Raw genomic sequence first — 18,391 nt, 5'->3', positions numbered from 1 at the left:
TGATTTGTCCTTTGATAAAAATTGGTGTTGTTTGGGAGATGACGCATTACGCGTTGCTGTGATTTATATACCAACTCCATCAAATGTTAATATCTACTGGCAAGAAACGGAGTCTTGCCTTTACAATCGTATTTTTATGGGTAATATATTGCATTTGTCATGATCACTATGACCAACAATAGCACTGGAGTTTCATTGCGCATGTAAAGTCAGCGTATGTGTGAACAAAAGACTGCATGAGTAATGCAATGTGACATGACTGAGTAGTATTTTATGTCCGGGCAGCAGCAGTGCATCATGGGATACGTAATATTGTGTCAGTAGCAGCAGCATGGGGAATGATGTAATCTGCTTTCTGTACTTAAAAGACAAAAGATGCTTTGCAGTTTTTGTTAAGATGAAATTCAAAGTCTTCCATTTTGTTCTTCTGAATCGCTGCTCTCGGTTTGTCATGAGGCCTCAGCGTTTCCACTGTTTCCATGACACCCTGTAATGATCCACACTTGACCGTTGTCAGTGATTCACGCTGTTCTCCTACACGTTCACCTCCTCCTAGACTGGTCTGGCCTGTCGGGTTTGCCTGCGGCTGTTGCGTCTCTCCGCAACTTGTATTACTTCCATAAACCATGATGACACTGCCGTGCTTCTTAGGTGATCGGCCATAAATAATTGATGAGAGGGAATATTTGACTGTTTGAATAAAGACATACACATACCCACGCTGAACCACTTTTTTGTTTGGGTGGAGACTAAAGATGGGACAAATATGCAGACAGACGTCTTACGCAGTTACATCACAGCGGTTTCCATTTAGTCTTATACGCCCTAGGCAGTGTGTCAAGTCATGTCAAATGAAATATTAAAAGTAAACTTTTATACGTTTTTGCAGTTAAACTTTTGAAACGTGTCTGTTTCTTCCCTTAGCTTGCCTGTTACAAGGTTTGCACGGTGTACCGGTGCTACGGTAGCATCGCAAAGCTAAAGCTTCAAAATACCCGCGATGCCCTCTATTTTTGAAACTGTAGTACCGTAGTTAGTGTTGCATATGCACATTCATACTCATTTGAACACCCTTTTTTGCGGTATTTATCTACAAATGAATGTGTGTTTTGAATGACTCGGACGAGATTGTGATTCAAATTATCGTTTCGAACGAGTTGGTTAAACTCAGTGGAAAATTGACACCACCTACAGTATTTGCTACAATTTATCCAATTACTATAGTTAATACAACAACATATTCTAGTGCAAAGTATAATACAGTTTACTATAGTAAAAACAAAATGTTTAATCTGAATCTGTATTTTTGTATAGATTTGGATTATGAACAAGGCACAGCATCGTGATATTACTCTGTATCGAGATACTTCAGCTGGTTTAGTATCGTAAGACATGTTTATGGTACCGTGACCACCCTACTGGCTACAGCAGATGGTTTTAATTGCCAGAGCGTCTTATGTAAGAGGCCGTTCTCACAAGATATGTTTTTGCGTCTATCTACTGTATTATTAAAATTTGAGATTTGCGTAAATAAACGTTATTCATACGCCTTTGACCTTTGCGAGATGTTTTCGATAAGCTGCACATTTTTAAGATGCTATTTTTAGGGTATCGTTCACCCAAAAATAAAACTCGTCATTTATTTCCCATCATGTAGTTCAAAACCCTGTATATGACTCGTTCGTCTGTGAAACACAGATTTTGTCTCTGCGATTTGAAGTCAGTGAGGTCCGGTGTTGTTCGGTTACCAACATTCTTCGAAATATCTCCTTTTGTGTTCTGCAGAAGAAAGTCATACAAATTTGGAATGACATGAGATGTGCAAAATTCAAGAATATCCTATCCCTTTAGTTTAAATGGTTTTACATTTTGATACTTGGGTGAAACCAAATGTAATACACTTTTGCTTCGCATTTGCTTAAAGATATGTAGCTCTGCATACTTCTAGTAGTGACATGCAAGGCTGCGGGCAGAGATTTTTCTGAGAACTTCCCTGACTGACATGTATCTATTGTTCTGTGTGTGTTCTCATGGGAGGTGCATGCTCACGCTTGCCATGTAAAGTTCTTTGCACAGGCTGTGACCGCCTCTTGGCCCCAGTGCTGTCAATCAGGCATCTGTACACCGACCAGGAGGAATGCGGATGTCAGAAGTCCATTTTTCAAGAGCTTAATGTACCTGCACACCAGGAGCTCCTGTCAGACATATCAGCCCTGATTCAATTCTTGTGAAAAACTTTTGTGTGTGCGTTTGTGTTGTTGAAACTTGCTTCTCAACATATCAGATCTTTTGTGCAGTCTGAAATGTTTTCATGTAAACCATAATATGCTTTCTAATATAATTTCAGTACACCTGGTTCCCTTTGATTTCATACGAAGCAAAGCCAGGCTTTCTGACAGGATGCACAGTGAGGGTGGGATCAAAACACGGATCAAGGAAGAAACTTGAGTAAAATCAGGAATGAAGGTTTGGGTGTGTCTTTGTTTGTATCTGTGGATACGGACATACGGCGAAACTTTGTGAACATGAGCTAGAATAAAGCTATTTTGTTGTACACACAAAAAGTTTGCATTTACCCACCCTCATGCCATTTTGATAGCTGTACGACTTTTTGTTATCCAAAAGAAGATATTCTGAAGAATTTTGGTAATGGTAACCAAACAACATTGACCCCCATTGGATTCCATTGTATGAACACACAACCTCCGAGACATTTCTCAAAATATCATTGTTTGTGTTTCACAAAAGTCATATACAGGTTTTGAAGCCCTGGAGGAAGAACTAATAATGCTATCCCTGTAACTAAGACTTAAGACTACTTGGTTCATGGCTGTTCTTAGTTGGTGGAGTGAATTGTCTGGTTGATTCCAATAACGAACGAGATTCCCTCCTGCTAAATAGTTATGCGGCGTCAAACTTCTGAGAGGGACAAGTGGCGTTAAGCAATGGGAGTCAGGTCTGTGAAGCCCTTAGATGTTCGGGGCTGCATCCTCGGATTGGCCTCGCCAGGGCTCCTCGCGAGTACTGGCTGAGTGCCGAGAAGACGATCGGTCTTGACTATCTAGAGGAAGTAAAAGTTGTGACAAGCTTCTACAAGTCATTTGGCACCGGGTCTCTCACAAAGTTGCGGTGCGTGTCTGAAGAGCATGTCGGGCCTATCCCCGGTCTCATCACGTCAGGCTCTCCGACGGGGGCTATCTGCGGCCTATCGAGCTTCCCACGGCGCTGCGGTATCGCTGCCTTCAGGAGGGATTTCAACTTGGAGGTGTTCAGTCGTAATCCAGGAGACGGTAGCTAGCGCCTGAACATGAACCTGCGGTTCCTCTCGTACGGAGCAGGATTTCTGTCTCAACAACAAGGCATCAGTAGGATAAAACTAACCGGTCTCTTTACGGAAATGAGAAAAGCAGCATAAAACAAAAAGGCAAATGAACAAAAAAATGTGTCACTATTCTGTTCTTGAAATCAGCTTCTCTGAAAATCCCACCAACGATAATTAATAAATAAATTGGCTGTCCTCAACTGAAAATAAGACTTCTGGAGCCATATAAGAGCCCTTAGTGAGGAACCGACCCAAATTGCATTGTTATTCACTGTAAATAATCCTGTTGTGTACACACACAGTAGTTTGGTTAAGCATTCAGAAGAGGTGTGATGGCTATATTTATCTACAGCATGTATGTGTCCTCTTTGTATCAGGTGTGTGTGTGTTGTGTCAGGTCATAGCACTGCATATGTTAATTGATCCAAGTGCTAAGAAGAGTCAAAATACCTCATTAGTTTGTGAGGCTGGAGGCTGGTGAGCACAGCTGATTATCTTTAATCGCTTTACTGTTGGTGGCATGCTGTGTAAATTCAGACTTATGAGGCAGACCGCCCCATTTTCCTTTTTTCCAAAGTCTGACAGGAGATTTCTTGTGCTAGAAAGAACGTGTATAGAAAGGAATGCCATGATGTCATCATCGCGCACTATATAATTAAAGTCCCCGTGAACCGGAAGTTGCGATAATTTTTACTTCCGTATTTTGACGCATTTCCGAGTGAAATGTAATTATAGCTTTCCTTTGGCTCAGTGGTTAGAGCATAGCACTAGCAATACCAAGGTGTGTATGTAAATGAAATATTGAATGAGTCTTTTGGATTTCCGTTGCATTTTGAAATGGCAGCAGACTGATAGTTGAAGGGGAGGAGTTAATGGATGATCCGCCCAAGTCAGCTAACATACGTCATTGGATATGGATAGTCACTACAGGACGGAAAAACATTTTCAGATTTTAACTGAAGTTTGCGAGGGCACACGATTTAAAAAAAGAGAACCACATTGATAAACTATTTTCAATAAACGCTGCAATAATTTCAGCATTGTGATTTTTCATTTCACTGGGACTTTAAGCAATAAGGTTCGAGAAACCTTAACATAACGTTGCTAGGCAACAAAAATGAAAGTGGGTTGCGTCGTGAAACAAATAGCATCTCCGTGAGGAGGTCTTGGCTTTGCTATTGACCAATCAGCATCGAGGACCAGGACTGTTTTGTTGTTTAATTGTTTGAATTAACCGTGTGGAGATTTGTGTTTGTCACTTGATTAACTGCAATCAAGCTGCTGAATTTATTTTTATTATTATTTTGATATTAGAAAATGACTGAATGCAAATTATTGGATCAAATCTTATAGTGTTATGCCCCAAAAACTAACAACATGTGTTCAAGGATCTATTCATGGCCTTTTACATTTAGAGCATAACTTAATGTATTAATATAAAATGTATTATATTATTTATATCTTTTTATTTTAAGAATAAACCACAACATTTAAGCAATTTAATGACGTGATCAAATTATAAACATGCTTTTATTTCAGCATATAGGTTGTTCCTGTCAGTATAGAATTTGTAAAAGCTTTATTATAATTATTATAACAATAATGTTGACATTTATGCTTTGTTAATTATGTAAAGACTGGAAAATGAACAGCATGCCTACTAATAAATGTAATAAAAAGCCATTTTTCATTGAGTGTTGGCTTATATGAGGGTGACATCTTCAAGATCATTTCACTGTAGCCCTGTACATACTGAAGTGAACCGTTTTTCTCATGTGATTTCCTACTTGACATTATTTATCATTTATATGGATTGTAAAGGTGTTTAAGGTGAATACTGAATTTTCATGCACTTTCTGCCATTATAGTCGTGTTTCAGATAAGCGTTAAAGAGAAATCACAATGTCCTCAAAACTACATTTCATGCAGTGTTGTAAAGCCGAAAGTGATCAATAACAAGTCATTCCGACTTCAACCGACTAACATGAACTTGTTGATATGCAAAGCAACTGAATGGCAATATATAAACTGCTTTTATATTGATGTCTCTTTTTCTTCTTTTTCAACCTTGACAAGCTCAAAAAACTACACTTCCTATATGTGTCTGTTGAAATAAAGTAAAAAAAATTCTCACAATTGTGTTGTGCTGAACATATGATCATTCACGAATACCTTCTTGAATCTCTCTCCGGCTGATCAACAAGCCTCATTTCTGAACGCTTATATTCTTGAGCTCAAACTCTCCAATTGGTCATGTGTGGTATAAACAAGCGTCCAGGGATCCGGCGTGTGCCGATACACTTGTCTGACTGTTCAACTCTTTCCGCCGCTCAAAGACATTGTGAAGCAGCTAACTTTAGACCGGCGCGGGTCAGGGCGGCTCTCTGTTGTCTTCCATTGCTGTGTGTTCTGTTCACGGTGTCTCTCTTGTGCTTTGCTTACTGTCTGTTCCTTTCTTCACAATGCATTGCATATTCAGAAGCAGCAGCATGTAGGTATATGAAAACAACACGACTTTTATCAGGTGCATGGCCTCTTTTACTTTATTTCAGTTTTCTTCACTCTTTTGCGAGTTTCGCAACATTTTGACAGTCATCGAACACTCCAGCATTGTCCGACTACAAACAGCCTTCAGTTGAAAGGTTGCAGCTACTTATACAGCATATACGTATAATAGAAAATAAACGTTTATTCCGATCTTTTACATTATAAAATGTTGCCAATAGAACTCCAAGACACCATTTTTTTAAGTCAATAATCCATAACGTTTGTGTTTTGTTTAATAAACTTAAACATGGTAATTTGCTGGTTTTTAACTGGTTTAAGTCTATTTATCTTGTTTTCCAGACTGGTCAAGCAGGTTTGCACCTGGTTTAGCTGGACCAGCCTGTGATCTTAACGCTCAGTTAAAAACAGCAAATCATTATAAACTATTTTGGATTTTTTTCAGCAGGGACGTGCTGCACGATTCTTTTCGTGTTTGGATTTGCTTTCCTCCATTTCATTTTGTTTTTAATTTCTCTGTTGTCTGTGTTTAATTATCGTCCCTCTGTTTACTTGTCTCCTGTGGTGTGTGTCTAGTGTGATGGCATGGTCGCAGTGCACGCTGGGATTTCTATATCGCCTCGCTCTCTCCTTTCCTTCTCGTATTCCTTTCTACCTTTCTGCCTTTCTTCATTTCTTGTTTCTCTTGTTTTCATCCTACCTCAGAATCTGTCTCTCTTTAACCTCACCACATTGGTTCTCACTTGAAGTACGTGATAATGAGGTCATTGTCCACTCGTTGACTAATGTCTGTCGCTCTTTTCCACAGGGGATGTGCTCTTTCAGATGGCAGAGGTCCACCGGCAAATTCAAGTGCAGTTAGAGGACATGGTGTGTACACTCTTCCCCGTAGTGCACTTTACCTCTCTGTTAAATGGTGTGACGGCTGATCCTTCTTAGCACGGATCAGCTTCATTTTGAGCCCGGGCAGTGTAGTTTACACAAATATGTGCTTTAATGTTTTTAAAAGATAAAATATTGAAACTTTCTTTTGCAGCTGAAATGCTTCCACAATGAGTTGCTGTCAGAGTTGGAGAAGAAGGTGGATTTGGACGCCAGATACTTGACTGTATGTACAATACTATGCAATACAGTGTATACTGCATGCTTTTTCCAAAGTGAGCTCGGTACAGATTTTTCCTAGAAAACAAACCTAAGATAGTTGTGTTAAAGGAACAAAATGTCTCTGCATCCGTAGTTCAGTAGTTGCACAAAATCAATCTTTCTTTCAGATGTTAGGAATGTATCACCTTCTCGCTGTTTTCCCATCGTTCCTTTTTGGACAAACATTCATAAAAGAAACAAAATCTGCGTGAGATGAAAGTGTATGTGGAAGAGTTCTGAGGAAGATATCTTTAGACTGTGAGTGGGTTGAAGAGGAGCTGTGTGGAGCAGTTCATTGGGGGGGTTTGGGCGTCTGGGATTGGGCGTCTCTTGTCATCACATTGTATTCAGATCAAATTAAAGGCTCACTGACTTGCCATATTCAGCACTGGGGAGAATAGTCTGCGGTTGTTCCTCTTAGAAGCCAAATACTTTTTTTCTCTCAGTCCACACATTCTGTGCAGCACATCGAGGCTCTGCTCGAGAGACCATTATCAGTTCTTCATTGAAGATCTTGGTTAAGTGTAGCTGTCCCCTTTTTTTGCACACAATAAATCAAGAGGCCGTATACTAGCTAGAGAAAACTATTCCTAAGCAGTTCTGGTCATCTCAATCGCAGTTACTAGTTATAGGGCCAAACATTTTTGTATTCAGTTTTATTTATTTACTCGTATTTTTAGTTTACTTTTTAATTTTATTTCCCTATACTTCATTATTTATGTTTTCCCCTTCCCTTTAATTTTTTTATTTTATTCACTTCCCTTCTCACTATTCTCCTTTTTGTGTTTTCCATTAGCATTTATTTGTCATTTATGGTAATAAATACAATTATTTCAATTTATTATTACCTTTTTATTTATTTATTTATTTCTGTTTATTTTCCATTTATTTATTTTTATTTAACGTTTTGTTTGGTTTAATTTGTAATTTTATTTCCATTTATATTTTTCTGTTGTTTTCTTTCTTACCTTTATTTTGTTTTCTTTATATTTTTTCTTTATGTTCTGTTTACTTGATTTCCTTTCAAGCTAGTCACCTGAACTGTAAAGGTCACTTTATATTACTTAATGCAGCTTAGTTTATTCACACTGTGAATTTTCCAAAAAGCTGGTCAATGGTGAAACATCTACTGTAATTGAACACAAATCACATTCTTTCATGGTAATGCATGAGGAAAATTCACAATGTGTGTATCAAAGGAATGCAGTGTAGTTGCGGCATCTACCAGCAGGGCCTTGCGCCAAATCTCAACTCAACCCACCCGCAAATGGTTAAAGTGTGTTCGTGAATTCCTGAAGAATAGCATAATTCATACTACCTCCGATATTGTTTTTATTTATTCATGCATCGTGAATCATTCATGTTGTGAGAGCGGGATCAATGCTGGAAAGCCGAATCTGCCTGTCTCTCTGCAAAGACGAAGCAATTGCACCATCATTCACATGCAACACCGTCTTTGTAGACACATTCCTGCTGTGCAAGGCTCTGGTTGAGCCAAACTATTTATAGACTTGGATTCTAGAGATCCTTCTCTCAGCGTACCTTGTGTAGGATGTGAGAAGATTCATATATCTAGAAGCGTTCTCAGCCAAGTATATCAGCCTCCAGAATTTGTGCAGTTTGAAATGGAGACCTTCACTTAGTTTTACAAACATTAAAACATGAAACGCAATCCTTCAGATCTGTTCCAAACCCTAGTAAGCTGCCTTGTTTTATTTGGAGTCTGTATTTATTTGTTGTGGTGTGTATTTATTTGGAGCATTTTAGTAGTGCCATGTATGCACTCGAGAACCATAAACAAAGCTGAATTTAATAAAAACATTGGATTTTAATATTTAATATAGTCAAAACCATATTTCTGCTTTACAAAGCAGCTTCTGACAGTATGTAGACAGCAATACAGCTCAAATGGTTTTGGATAAAGAGAGATTTTTTGACTCCCATCAGCCTTTATTTGTAAGCCTCAACTCCCGTGTCTTTCTCAATACAGCGACTGTGTTCTGTTTTTGTGCACGCACCAACAACATTCTCGTGTTTTTCCTCCTAAAGGCGGCTCTTAAGAAGTACCAGATTGAACACAAAAGCAAAGGAGAGAGTCTGGAGAAGTGCCAGGGGGAGCTGAAGAAACTGCGGAGGAAGTGCCAAGGCAGCAAAAACCCCGCCAAGTACGGAGAGAAGGAGTTGCAGGTGAGCCCCCGCGCTGCCTCTGCCGCCACCTCTGCTGGCTGCGGGCGCGAGCGGATCCGACGTGTCGCCGAAGGTGTGGAGGTGGTTGGAGAGGCTCGGGTTCAGTGAGACCACCTACATCATGTTAATGCAGAGATGATTTTAACAGCGTCTGGATGAGAGTAGTACAGCAAGGCTTTTGTGACAGAGAGAACGCAATGGGTGGGCGAAAAGACGTAGGCGTGTATACAAACAGCACTGCCGCATATCGGCTGTGGTGCACATGTAGACATCACGGCTCGGTTTTCTGAGCTCTGTGTAAGATCCAGCAGACCAGGCCTCAACCTGCAGTCTTAATTGAGGTGTGTGAATGCTGGCCTGCTGAGAGGAGTCTTACACTATGACAGCGGGACTGCGGAGACCCGAAACAAATCAATAAGCGAAGAATGACCGTGTGTGTGCTCTCCGGCTCGAGCCTCTCTGGATGCTTGCGTGGTCCACCGGGTGTGAAAGAATGACCCGGCTGACCCCATTACAGAGTCTCATACTTGTACTGTAATCTCTATCGTATATAGTCGTATGTATGTGTGTGCATGTGTGAGTTTAATGGAGATCATTGAAGCTGGCAGTCCTTTGCCTCTCTGTCGCCATCTCCGTTTGAAACATAAAATGGCTGGTTACTTCATTAAGGTTACTTCATTCGTTTCCAAAACTACATTTTAAAACAGTTTTCAAAAATCATGTTTTTTATTATGTTTTTGTGTTAGTTGCTGATTTTTTATTATTATGGCTTAAATCAAAACAAACCAACTGCAGTTTGATTGATATTAATTGGAACGCACAATAATAAACATGAAAAATCTCATTTTGGAAATCAATATCAACCATGTTTATAAACTTCTGTTGAGGTAAGGATACTACTTGCTTGGTTACTGGTTTTTGTTTATTTTTAACCACAGATATTTTTTAAAACAGCTTTGTTTGTGTGTTAAGTTTTGTTATGAAAATATGAATTCCGTATTGTTCAGTAGCATTCAGTTTTAGAACGTTTTTTAAGACACAACTGCAAAATGCAAATTCACAGTTTTACAGGAAATGTAAAAAACACTACCTTTTAAATCAGGGGGTTTTAAACTTCGGTCCGGGACCACGGGGGACCTCCAGATTGTTGCAAGGGGTCCCCTTTGGGGGAGAAGAAAAAATGAGTCTATTGAACATTACTTAACGTTTCATTTGTGTTTTTCTGCTTTTTTGCTACATGCATAGTTTCCAGAATTGTTTATATTTCTATCTTTCTAGTTAGGTTTTCTCACCAATGTTTCGTTTTTTGCACTTACTTTAGGCCACAAAGTTTGGAAATAATATGGTGTTTTTATAATACTATATTTACTATTTATCTAACTTTGTGTACATGTTTCTTAACACATTTTAGAGATGGATAAGTTTAAGAAAGAGGTTCATCTTATTTGAGGTCCTTGGCATCATAAAGTTTGAAAGCCCCTGTTTTAAATGATTAACAAGCACTTTTGAATCATTTGTACTGATTGGATACTTCGTGACTAATAATGATTATTTACCAAAATAACGAAATACGAGGTTTCAGAAGAATAGTAGCGATACAGGTATGAAATGCGGTGCTGCCGGGGGTTGATGAATGTGTCCGTCTGCCTCCAGATGCCCTTCAGACAGTCAGATCTGGCTGCGTGCTGATTCACTCGCCTCAGAAGCCACTGATTTTTGTTCGAGAAAACATATTCCAGAAAGGAATTCTGTAATGCAAGCTTTTCTAAAACAAACAGGAATGATATAACAACATGTTTGACAAGTTCAACTATTAGATTTATTAAAGAAATATTCATGCAGTGTAACATGAGTGCTGATTTATAGTATTTCAGCGTGGCTGTGATTTGGCAATAAGCTGACCAATAGCAAACAGGGGGTGTTTTCAGTTTGTTTAGTGATAGCAAGGAGTATAGAATACCAAGAGGTGAAAATCAATAGAGCGTTCCATTGCAACAAAAGCGCCTTGCGATTTCTGCCATTTTGCTTGTTGCTGTCGCAATGCCAATATCAGCTGCTTTGTTAAAAAACATTACAGCTGAAATTCAACCTGAATGATGACAAAACATGATGACAAAAGCCTTGGCTCCCTAGTAACCATGTCAGTTATAAAGCATTTTCGCCCCAAAATGACGGCTGGACTGTTTCCCAAAAAGCACCAGAGTTTCGCCTCTTGGTATTCTATACTCTTGGTATTCTATACTCTTGGTATTCTATACTCTTGGTATTCTATACTCTTGGTATTCTATACTCTTGGTATTCTATACTCTTGGTATTCTATACTCTTGGTATTCTATACTCTTGGTATTCTATACTCTTGGTATTCTATACTCTTGGTATTCTATACTCTTGGTATTCTATACTCTTGGTATTCTATACTCTTGGTATTCTATACTCTTAGTATTCTATACTCTTGGTATTCTATACTCTTGGTATTCTATACTCTTGGTATTCTATACTCTTGGTATTCTATACTCTTTGGTTATAGTAGTGGGCAAAACTGCAGGGTTGCCTAGCAACTTGTTACATTGTTACAGAGTTCAGCTGATAAGCTGTTAGAGGTTTGAGTATGTTGACTTTAAATGTGGCTCATTTGGTCAAAACAGGGCTGAATCGGTTTCATAACTGTGATTTTGATGTGTATTCAGATACTTATTTTGAGTTGGAGGAGCGAGACCAGGTTTTAAAAGATAAATTCCTGAATGCCTGCTGTAGAGTTTCAGACCACTTTTTTTTGCGTGTGATTCTAGCAAATGTAAATAGCGCCTTGGGCGTCAGCAGGAAAAGTCAACTGATTCAGTCAAGAACCCCAGGGGCTGATAAAGCCTGAGTGTACACACACACTTTGTCCAGATTACTGTATATCATACCGCTTAATCCATTTTTCCAAAGGAAAATACAGAATCGAGTAAAACTCGAACATCTTTCACATCAGGGAACATTGTTTCTTTGAAGGATGTTAGGCATCACTAAATTGTGTTAAAGATATTTTCATGGAAATCAAGTTATGAAGGTAAAGATATGTTTAAAGATAATTTGGCTTTTTTACTTGTAAATCAAGTAAACCCAACATAATTTAGCTAGGGTAATGCTTTTCACATCCTTCAGACAAACTTCTCAGCTAACTGCAAAATATTTTACTGAAAAACAAAATGCAAAGCACAGTGTAAATTCTTGACAAACAGGTCTCATGACAAACAGGTGATCTCCTCTCGAATTCTGTCCCCTTTAGGACCCCACGTTATTCTTGTTATTCTTAGAGACTTCTAATGGGATTGGTACTCTTTTTTTTTGCGCCTTATTGCAATTCTTACAGAATTACATTACAATTTATGTCGTAAGTATATTGTTTATATGACCGCTGTTGTCTTTTTCACTGCTGTTGCCCAATCCTGCTCCTGGAGATCTACCGTCCTTCAGAGTTCTGCTTCAACCCTCATGAAATGCACCTGCCTGATATGTTCCAAGTTATCTAGAAGATCTTGACTAGCTGCTTCAGGTGTGTTTGATCAGGAACTCCAGGAGCAGGATTGGGCACCCCTGCAGTATTCGCTTCATATAATAGTACACAAATGAGGCTATGGGTAGTGAAATCAAACACATCTCGTTCTTACTGTTTATAGTTATTTACTATAATAAAACCATGGTAATTTTAAAGAGGAACTATTACAATGTCCTTAAAATGACATTTTCATGCAGTGTGAAATGTTGCTGTGTGAATGTAAGCAGTCTGTTGTAAAGCCGAAAGTGAACAAATATCAAATTATTGACTTGGGCAAAAGGGAGTCGACTATGAATCACGCGAACGAGTCATCCGTCATTCTAAATTCAGTTCCGAATCAGATTTGCGTCAATCCGTGTAATGACCGCCAACGGTCCATTGCGACACTGCACGCGGTAGACCAATCACAGCAGACTAGACCATCTGACCAGCATGTATGAACTTACTTGTTGTTGGACACTCTAAAAACCACAGTACGACTTTAGAAATCACAAAATATTTACTCTTTAAAATATTAAAAGTGATGCTTTTTGTTTGTTTGTTAGATGTTGACCCGGAAACACTGCGTGTATGTTACATCATGTTTATATGCTCATGTGTTTTTTGTAAACTTATATTTTAACATACTAAAAATTTTAATGCTTTTATTTTACCCAGCGTATTTATCTCTGTAGAAGCTAACTTATCTTCGGTTAGCCATACAACTAAATATCGAGATGACAAATTTGTGATCGGGCACACAATCCAAACGGGGTGCAAACATTTCATGACACCGGCATTAACATATTAACAACCTCTGCTTTCAAAAGACTTTATTTCATTAAAGTACTGGCCATGTTAGTTTTTTTACTCTATTATTTGACTTTCCCTCTCGCTGTCGTTCCTCTAGTACCTTCGGTAAAAAATGTTCTTCATCTTGGTGCTGCCGAAATAAGTCGCAGAAGTCTCTCTGAAGATGTTAATTGGCTACCGATTGACTTCAGTGGAGTTGTCCGGGGATATGAGACCATCACGCTAGCTGTGATATCGCACATTAACACGCATGTCATTGTTCTGAATGGTGTGGCTTAGTTCTGGAAAGCAATTAGACTACAGAGGAACACGCGCGAATCCTCGTAGGCTCCATCCTGAGAGCACCGGATTGTTCCTGTAGAGGAAGCGGCTCTGCCACAGGATGAAGGACTGCTGATGTCACAGAATTGTGTGTACAGTAGCTGCGGCTCGGCTGCATCAGGCTGACACAGCGGGACACCCAGCAGGGGACGCGTTTAAGTTAGAGATGGCTTTGTACTTTACAGCACGCTAGGATTGCTTCAGACCAGGTGTAGACAGAGATTCCACCTCCCGTGTACCGCACAGCCGGGGTCTAAAATAAAACCAATGGCAAATCGAGAATCTTTTCTGGTCATTAATTTGTATAGACGTGATTTCCTCGCTAAATAAAGAATGTACCTGTTTTTCTGAAATTCTGCTGTTTGCAAAATTTTTTAAAGACATTTTTAAATAAACCCAGGGGGAGTTTTCCAAAGCATTGTTGTATTATGGTAAAACTCCAGCATTCACGTTTATTGGGTGGATTAAGTATCATTTGCATTGGTGTAGTTTTACAATGATGTAAAACATATGGTTATAGTTCAAGCTTAACGTAACTAAATAAAATCCTGCGTAATTTTAGTTTACTTTGATTTTACTGCAACTACCATACTGTACAGTAGTGGTTACTGTATTAAAACCATTGTTAGTTTTCCAAAGGACAGTATTTGTTAATTATCATTATTGGGTAATGGTGGTTGGTATTACGGAGTTACCATGGTAACAATAGCTATAGTAACTACAGTATGTCAGTGGAAACCTTGAAAAATGGCATCATTTGGTAATGCAAAGGTGCTGAATTATTAAAATCCTCATGCATGTTGAAGAATAATATTAGTACATCAAAGGATATTAGATTAGATTAGATTCAACTTTATTGCCATATATCATTGGATTTTTCGTTTTGTATTTGTTTGTGTGGTTACGATGGGGCATTTTATTCAAGTTCATTTTAGATAAGAGGATAAATGGCACTTCATTAAAACAGAAACAACATTTACATCGTACCAAACAACAATGACCATATTAAAGTAGCCTGCGAGTCATTGCTTCGTGGTTAACACATGATCCTTGTTTGGGTGAGACGCAAGTTTTAATCTGACATGCGTCTTGTTTGTTTCAGACCAGATTTGGCCAGTTTATGATAAGAATGGTTTGAAAAGAAGCAATGGCAGTTGGCAAAGTAAAGCGTCACAGGTTATGCTGTATTGTTCAGTACTATTAAAAAGGCCAAAAATATGATTACAAGACCACATGACCTGTGTAACATCTTTCATACTGCCTGACTGAGTACGTGTGACAGTTTTCATATGCAAACGGAAGGGTCCTGCCTTCTCCATCCATCACTTCATCATCACGCCTGTCCACACGTCCATCTGTTGTCATGACCTGTACTGCGTCTGTTCGTCACGCGCGTTCGTTCTCCATGTTCCGATGTTTCCTCATTTCACCTCCTCCTGTGCCGTCTTACCTCTGTGCATGTCATTCACACTGCAGTATGCAGAGGAGTTATGTCTATATTTTTATTCTGGTGATCGGTTTTTCATCAGGGCTGTAATTCAGTGGAGCTGAGGAGGGATCTGTATGTATGCACTCTATGGGGATGTACATATCAGTCTGGGGAAGATACAGCTACTATAATGCAGAGTAGTACATCTGACAGGGGGTCCTTGATCTTGCTGGTGGTCTATGCATAAATATGTAAATAAGTAAAATATTTAAGATAACACTTTCCCATAAGGTTGTATTTGTCAACTTTAGTAATTAACTAACATGAACTAACAATGAGTAGAATACACTGTAAAACTTTGCTGTAGGTTTGCCAGTAACTTACTGTAGATTTAATTACTACTTAATACTACGGTTTTTAAACTTTACTCAAAATTAAAACCCTTTGAATTTTAAGGTTCAAGGTTATTTTTGATGTAAGTTTAGGTTTAAAACTAAATTGTAAATTCAATCTAGAGTAAGCTACTGGCAAACCTGCTCCAAAACTACAGTAAAGTGCCATTTTCCAGCATTTATTCATCTTTGAACTAACATAACAAATGAGCTAACATTAACAATGTCTGTTAACTAATGTTGACGTGTTCAACTTTGATTATTATAAAAATATGTAAGTTATTGCTAAAATTAACATGAACGAAGATATTAAATGCTAATAAAAGTGAATAAATTAATAAATGCCGTAGAAGTATTGCTTATTAGATAATGTTGATGCATGAAATAAAGGTAACAAAAACAACCTTTTTTTTACAAAATACAACATATTCAATGTAATTTCTAATAAATTACTAAATGTAATGGTGTGTTAAGCATTAAAGAAGGCTATTATGTTTTTGTAATTATGTCACGGATACATGAAGTAATAATAAAGTATGGCTAGGAAAATGGATCTTATTTTATACAGGGGTTGCCAGGATTTGCCCTTGGGGTCTATACGAGTAAAAATCCTTACATTTTGGGCGAATGTGATATTGCCTTTATTACTCTGACAAAAAAAATATTGCTCAGAGAACCATTTTTTTCAGCTTTCCTCAAAGAATAAGACACTATAGATACTTACTACTCACTTATTGCATGTTTATGTAAGTCCAGCTAACCCTATAGACAACATCATCCTCCGTTACTAAATATTGGGGATTAGTTTTTTATGACTTATTTACTCTTATGACGGTTCTAATGTGAAAATCTTGAACCCAGTGAAAGCAAACAGGCATCAGTGTGAAGCTAGTGCCAACCTGTGGTAGTAACATCCAACTGCATGCACTCTATGTTTGAATGAGGTTTAGTATTTTAACAGAATTGTGAACACAAATGTTGTGTTTTGCTTGTGGACTCTCCATGTACAGTGGGTACGGAAACTATTCAGACCCCCTTAAATCTTTCACTCTTTGTAATTTTGCTGCTAGTTGCTAAAATCATTTAAACTCATTTTCTTCTCATAAATGTACATACAGCAATCCATATTGACAGAAAAACACAGAATTGTTGACATTTTTGCAGATTTATTAAAGAAGGAAAAACTGAAATATCACATGGTCCTAAGTATTCAGACCCTTTGCTCAGTATTTAGTAGTTAACTTAATACTTTTGATCTAATACAGCCATGAGTCTTTTTGGGAAAGATGCAACAAGTTTTTCACACCTGGATTTGGGGATCCTCTGCCATTGCTCCTTGCAGATCCACTCCAGTTCTGTCAGGTTGGATGGTAAATGTTGGTGGACAGCCATTTTCAGGTCTCTCCAGAGATGCTCAATTGGGTTTAAGCTCTGGCTGGGCCATTCAAGAACAGTCACAGAGTTGTTGTGAAGCCCAGTCTGAGGTCTTGAGCATTCTGGAGAAGGATTTCGTCCAGGATATCCCTGTACTTGGTCGCATTCATCTTTCCCTCGATTGCAACCAGTCGTCCTGTCCCTGCAGCTGAAAAACACCCCCACAGCATGATGCTGCCACCACCATGCTTCACTGTTGGGACTGTATTGGACAGGTGATGAGCAGTTCCTGGTTTTATCCACACATACAGTTTAGAATTAAGGCCAAAAAGTTCCATCTTGCTCTCATCAGACCAGAGAATCTTATTTCTCATCATCTTGGAGTCCTTCAAGTGTTTTTAGCAAACTCCATGTGGGCTTTCATGTGTCTTGCACTTAGGAGAGGCTTCCATCGGGGCCACTCTGCCATAAAGCCCCGACTCGTGGAGGGCTGCGGGGATTGTTGACTTTCTACAACTTTCTCCCATCTCCCGACTGCATCTCTGGAGCTCAGCCACAGTGATCTTTGGGTTCTTCTTTACCTCTCTCACCAAGGCTCTTCTCCCCCGATAGCTCGATTTGGCCGGACGGCCAGCTCTAGGAAGGGTTCTGGTCGTCCCAAACGTCTTCATTTAAGGATGATGGAGGCCACTGTGCTCTTAGGAACCTTAAGTGCAGCAGAAATGTTTTTGTAACCATGGCCAGATCTGTGCCTTGCCACAATTCTGTCTCTGTAGAACCATTTCAAGGATGATCAGAAGAAATGCTATGTGCACATTAATGAGAAAAAAATGTACTTAAATGATTTTAGCAAATGGCTGCAATATAACAAAGAGTGAAAAATGTAAGGGGGTCTGAATACTTTCCGTACCCACTGTAGTAAATATTCCTCTCAACGAGCTCTTCTTTCAAAGCATTCCCGATAGAGACTTCCAAGATTGATGGAAGCCCATCAAAACGCTCCTGCTGCTTTTACAAGCCATTAGTTTTACATCCCAAGTTCATCAGAACACAGTCAAGCTTTTGCCGCGTGACCGTAGGAGATTTTCTGCTCCATTACATTTGTGACTCCCTCTTAATCTTCTGCGTTTAAGCAGTTTTTTGAAACAGTTCCCATCATTGAATCTTGAAGTGCTTTCTTCATTATAATGCTCTCTCATTGAGACCAATATAACTGAAATACATGATGATACCAGCGGGCGATGGGGAGTCCCCCTCGTCCTGTTGTGGGTAAATTGGAATAGGGCACTAAAACACCTGGATGTGTTGAGATAATGAGTTCTGTAATGGTTCTGACATTTCCGGGAGCTCAGAGTTCCCGCTGGGGATGTGAGAGAGAGAGAGAG

General features: G+C 38.9%; 1 protein-coding gene across 6 annotated transcripts in view; it reads left to right on the top strand.

The window, feature by feature from the left end:
* baiap2a (BAR/IMD domain containing adaptor protein 2a) overlaps positions 1-18,391 on the top strand; it is a 69,490-nt gene that overhangs the window by 37,335 nt on the left and 13,764 nt on the right. For all 6 annotated transcript variants that reach the window (XM_079457573.1, XM_079457572.1, XM_079457570.1 and 3 more), the window contains exons 4-6: positions 6,636-6,697; positions 6,864-6,935; positions 9,020-9,157. In XM_079457573.1, coding sequence (XP_079313699.1) covers positions 6,636-6,697; positions 6,864-6,935; positions 9,020-9,157 — 272 coding nt within the window. The remainder of the gene's footprint in view (positions 1-6,635; positions 6,698-6,863; positions 6,936-9,019; positions 9,158-18,391) is intronic.

This window comes from Barbatula barbatula (assembly GCF_947034865.1).
Source record: "Barbatula barbatula genome assembly, chromosome: 5".
NCBI classification, from domain to species: Eukaryota; Metazoa; Chordata; class Actinopteri; order Cypriniformes; family Nemacheilidae; genus Barbatula; species Barbatula barbatula.
Note: the sequence above shows the minus strand (reverse complement) of the source record. Positions and strands in the feature narration are given on the sequence as shown.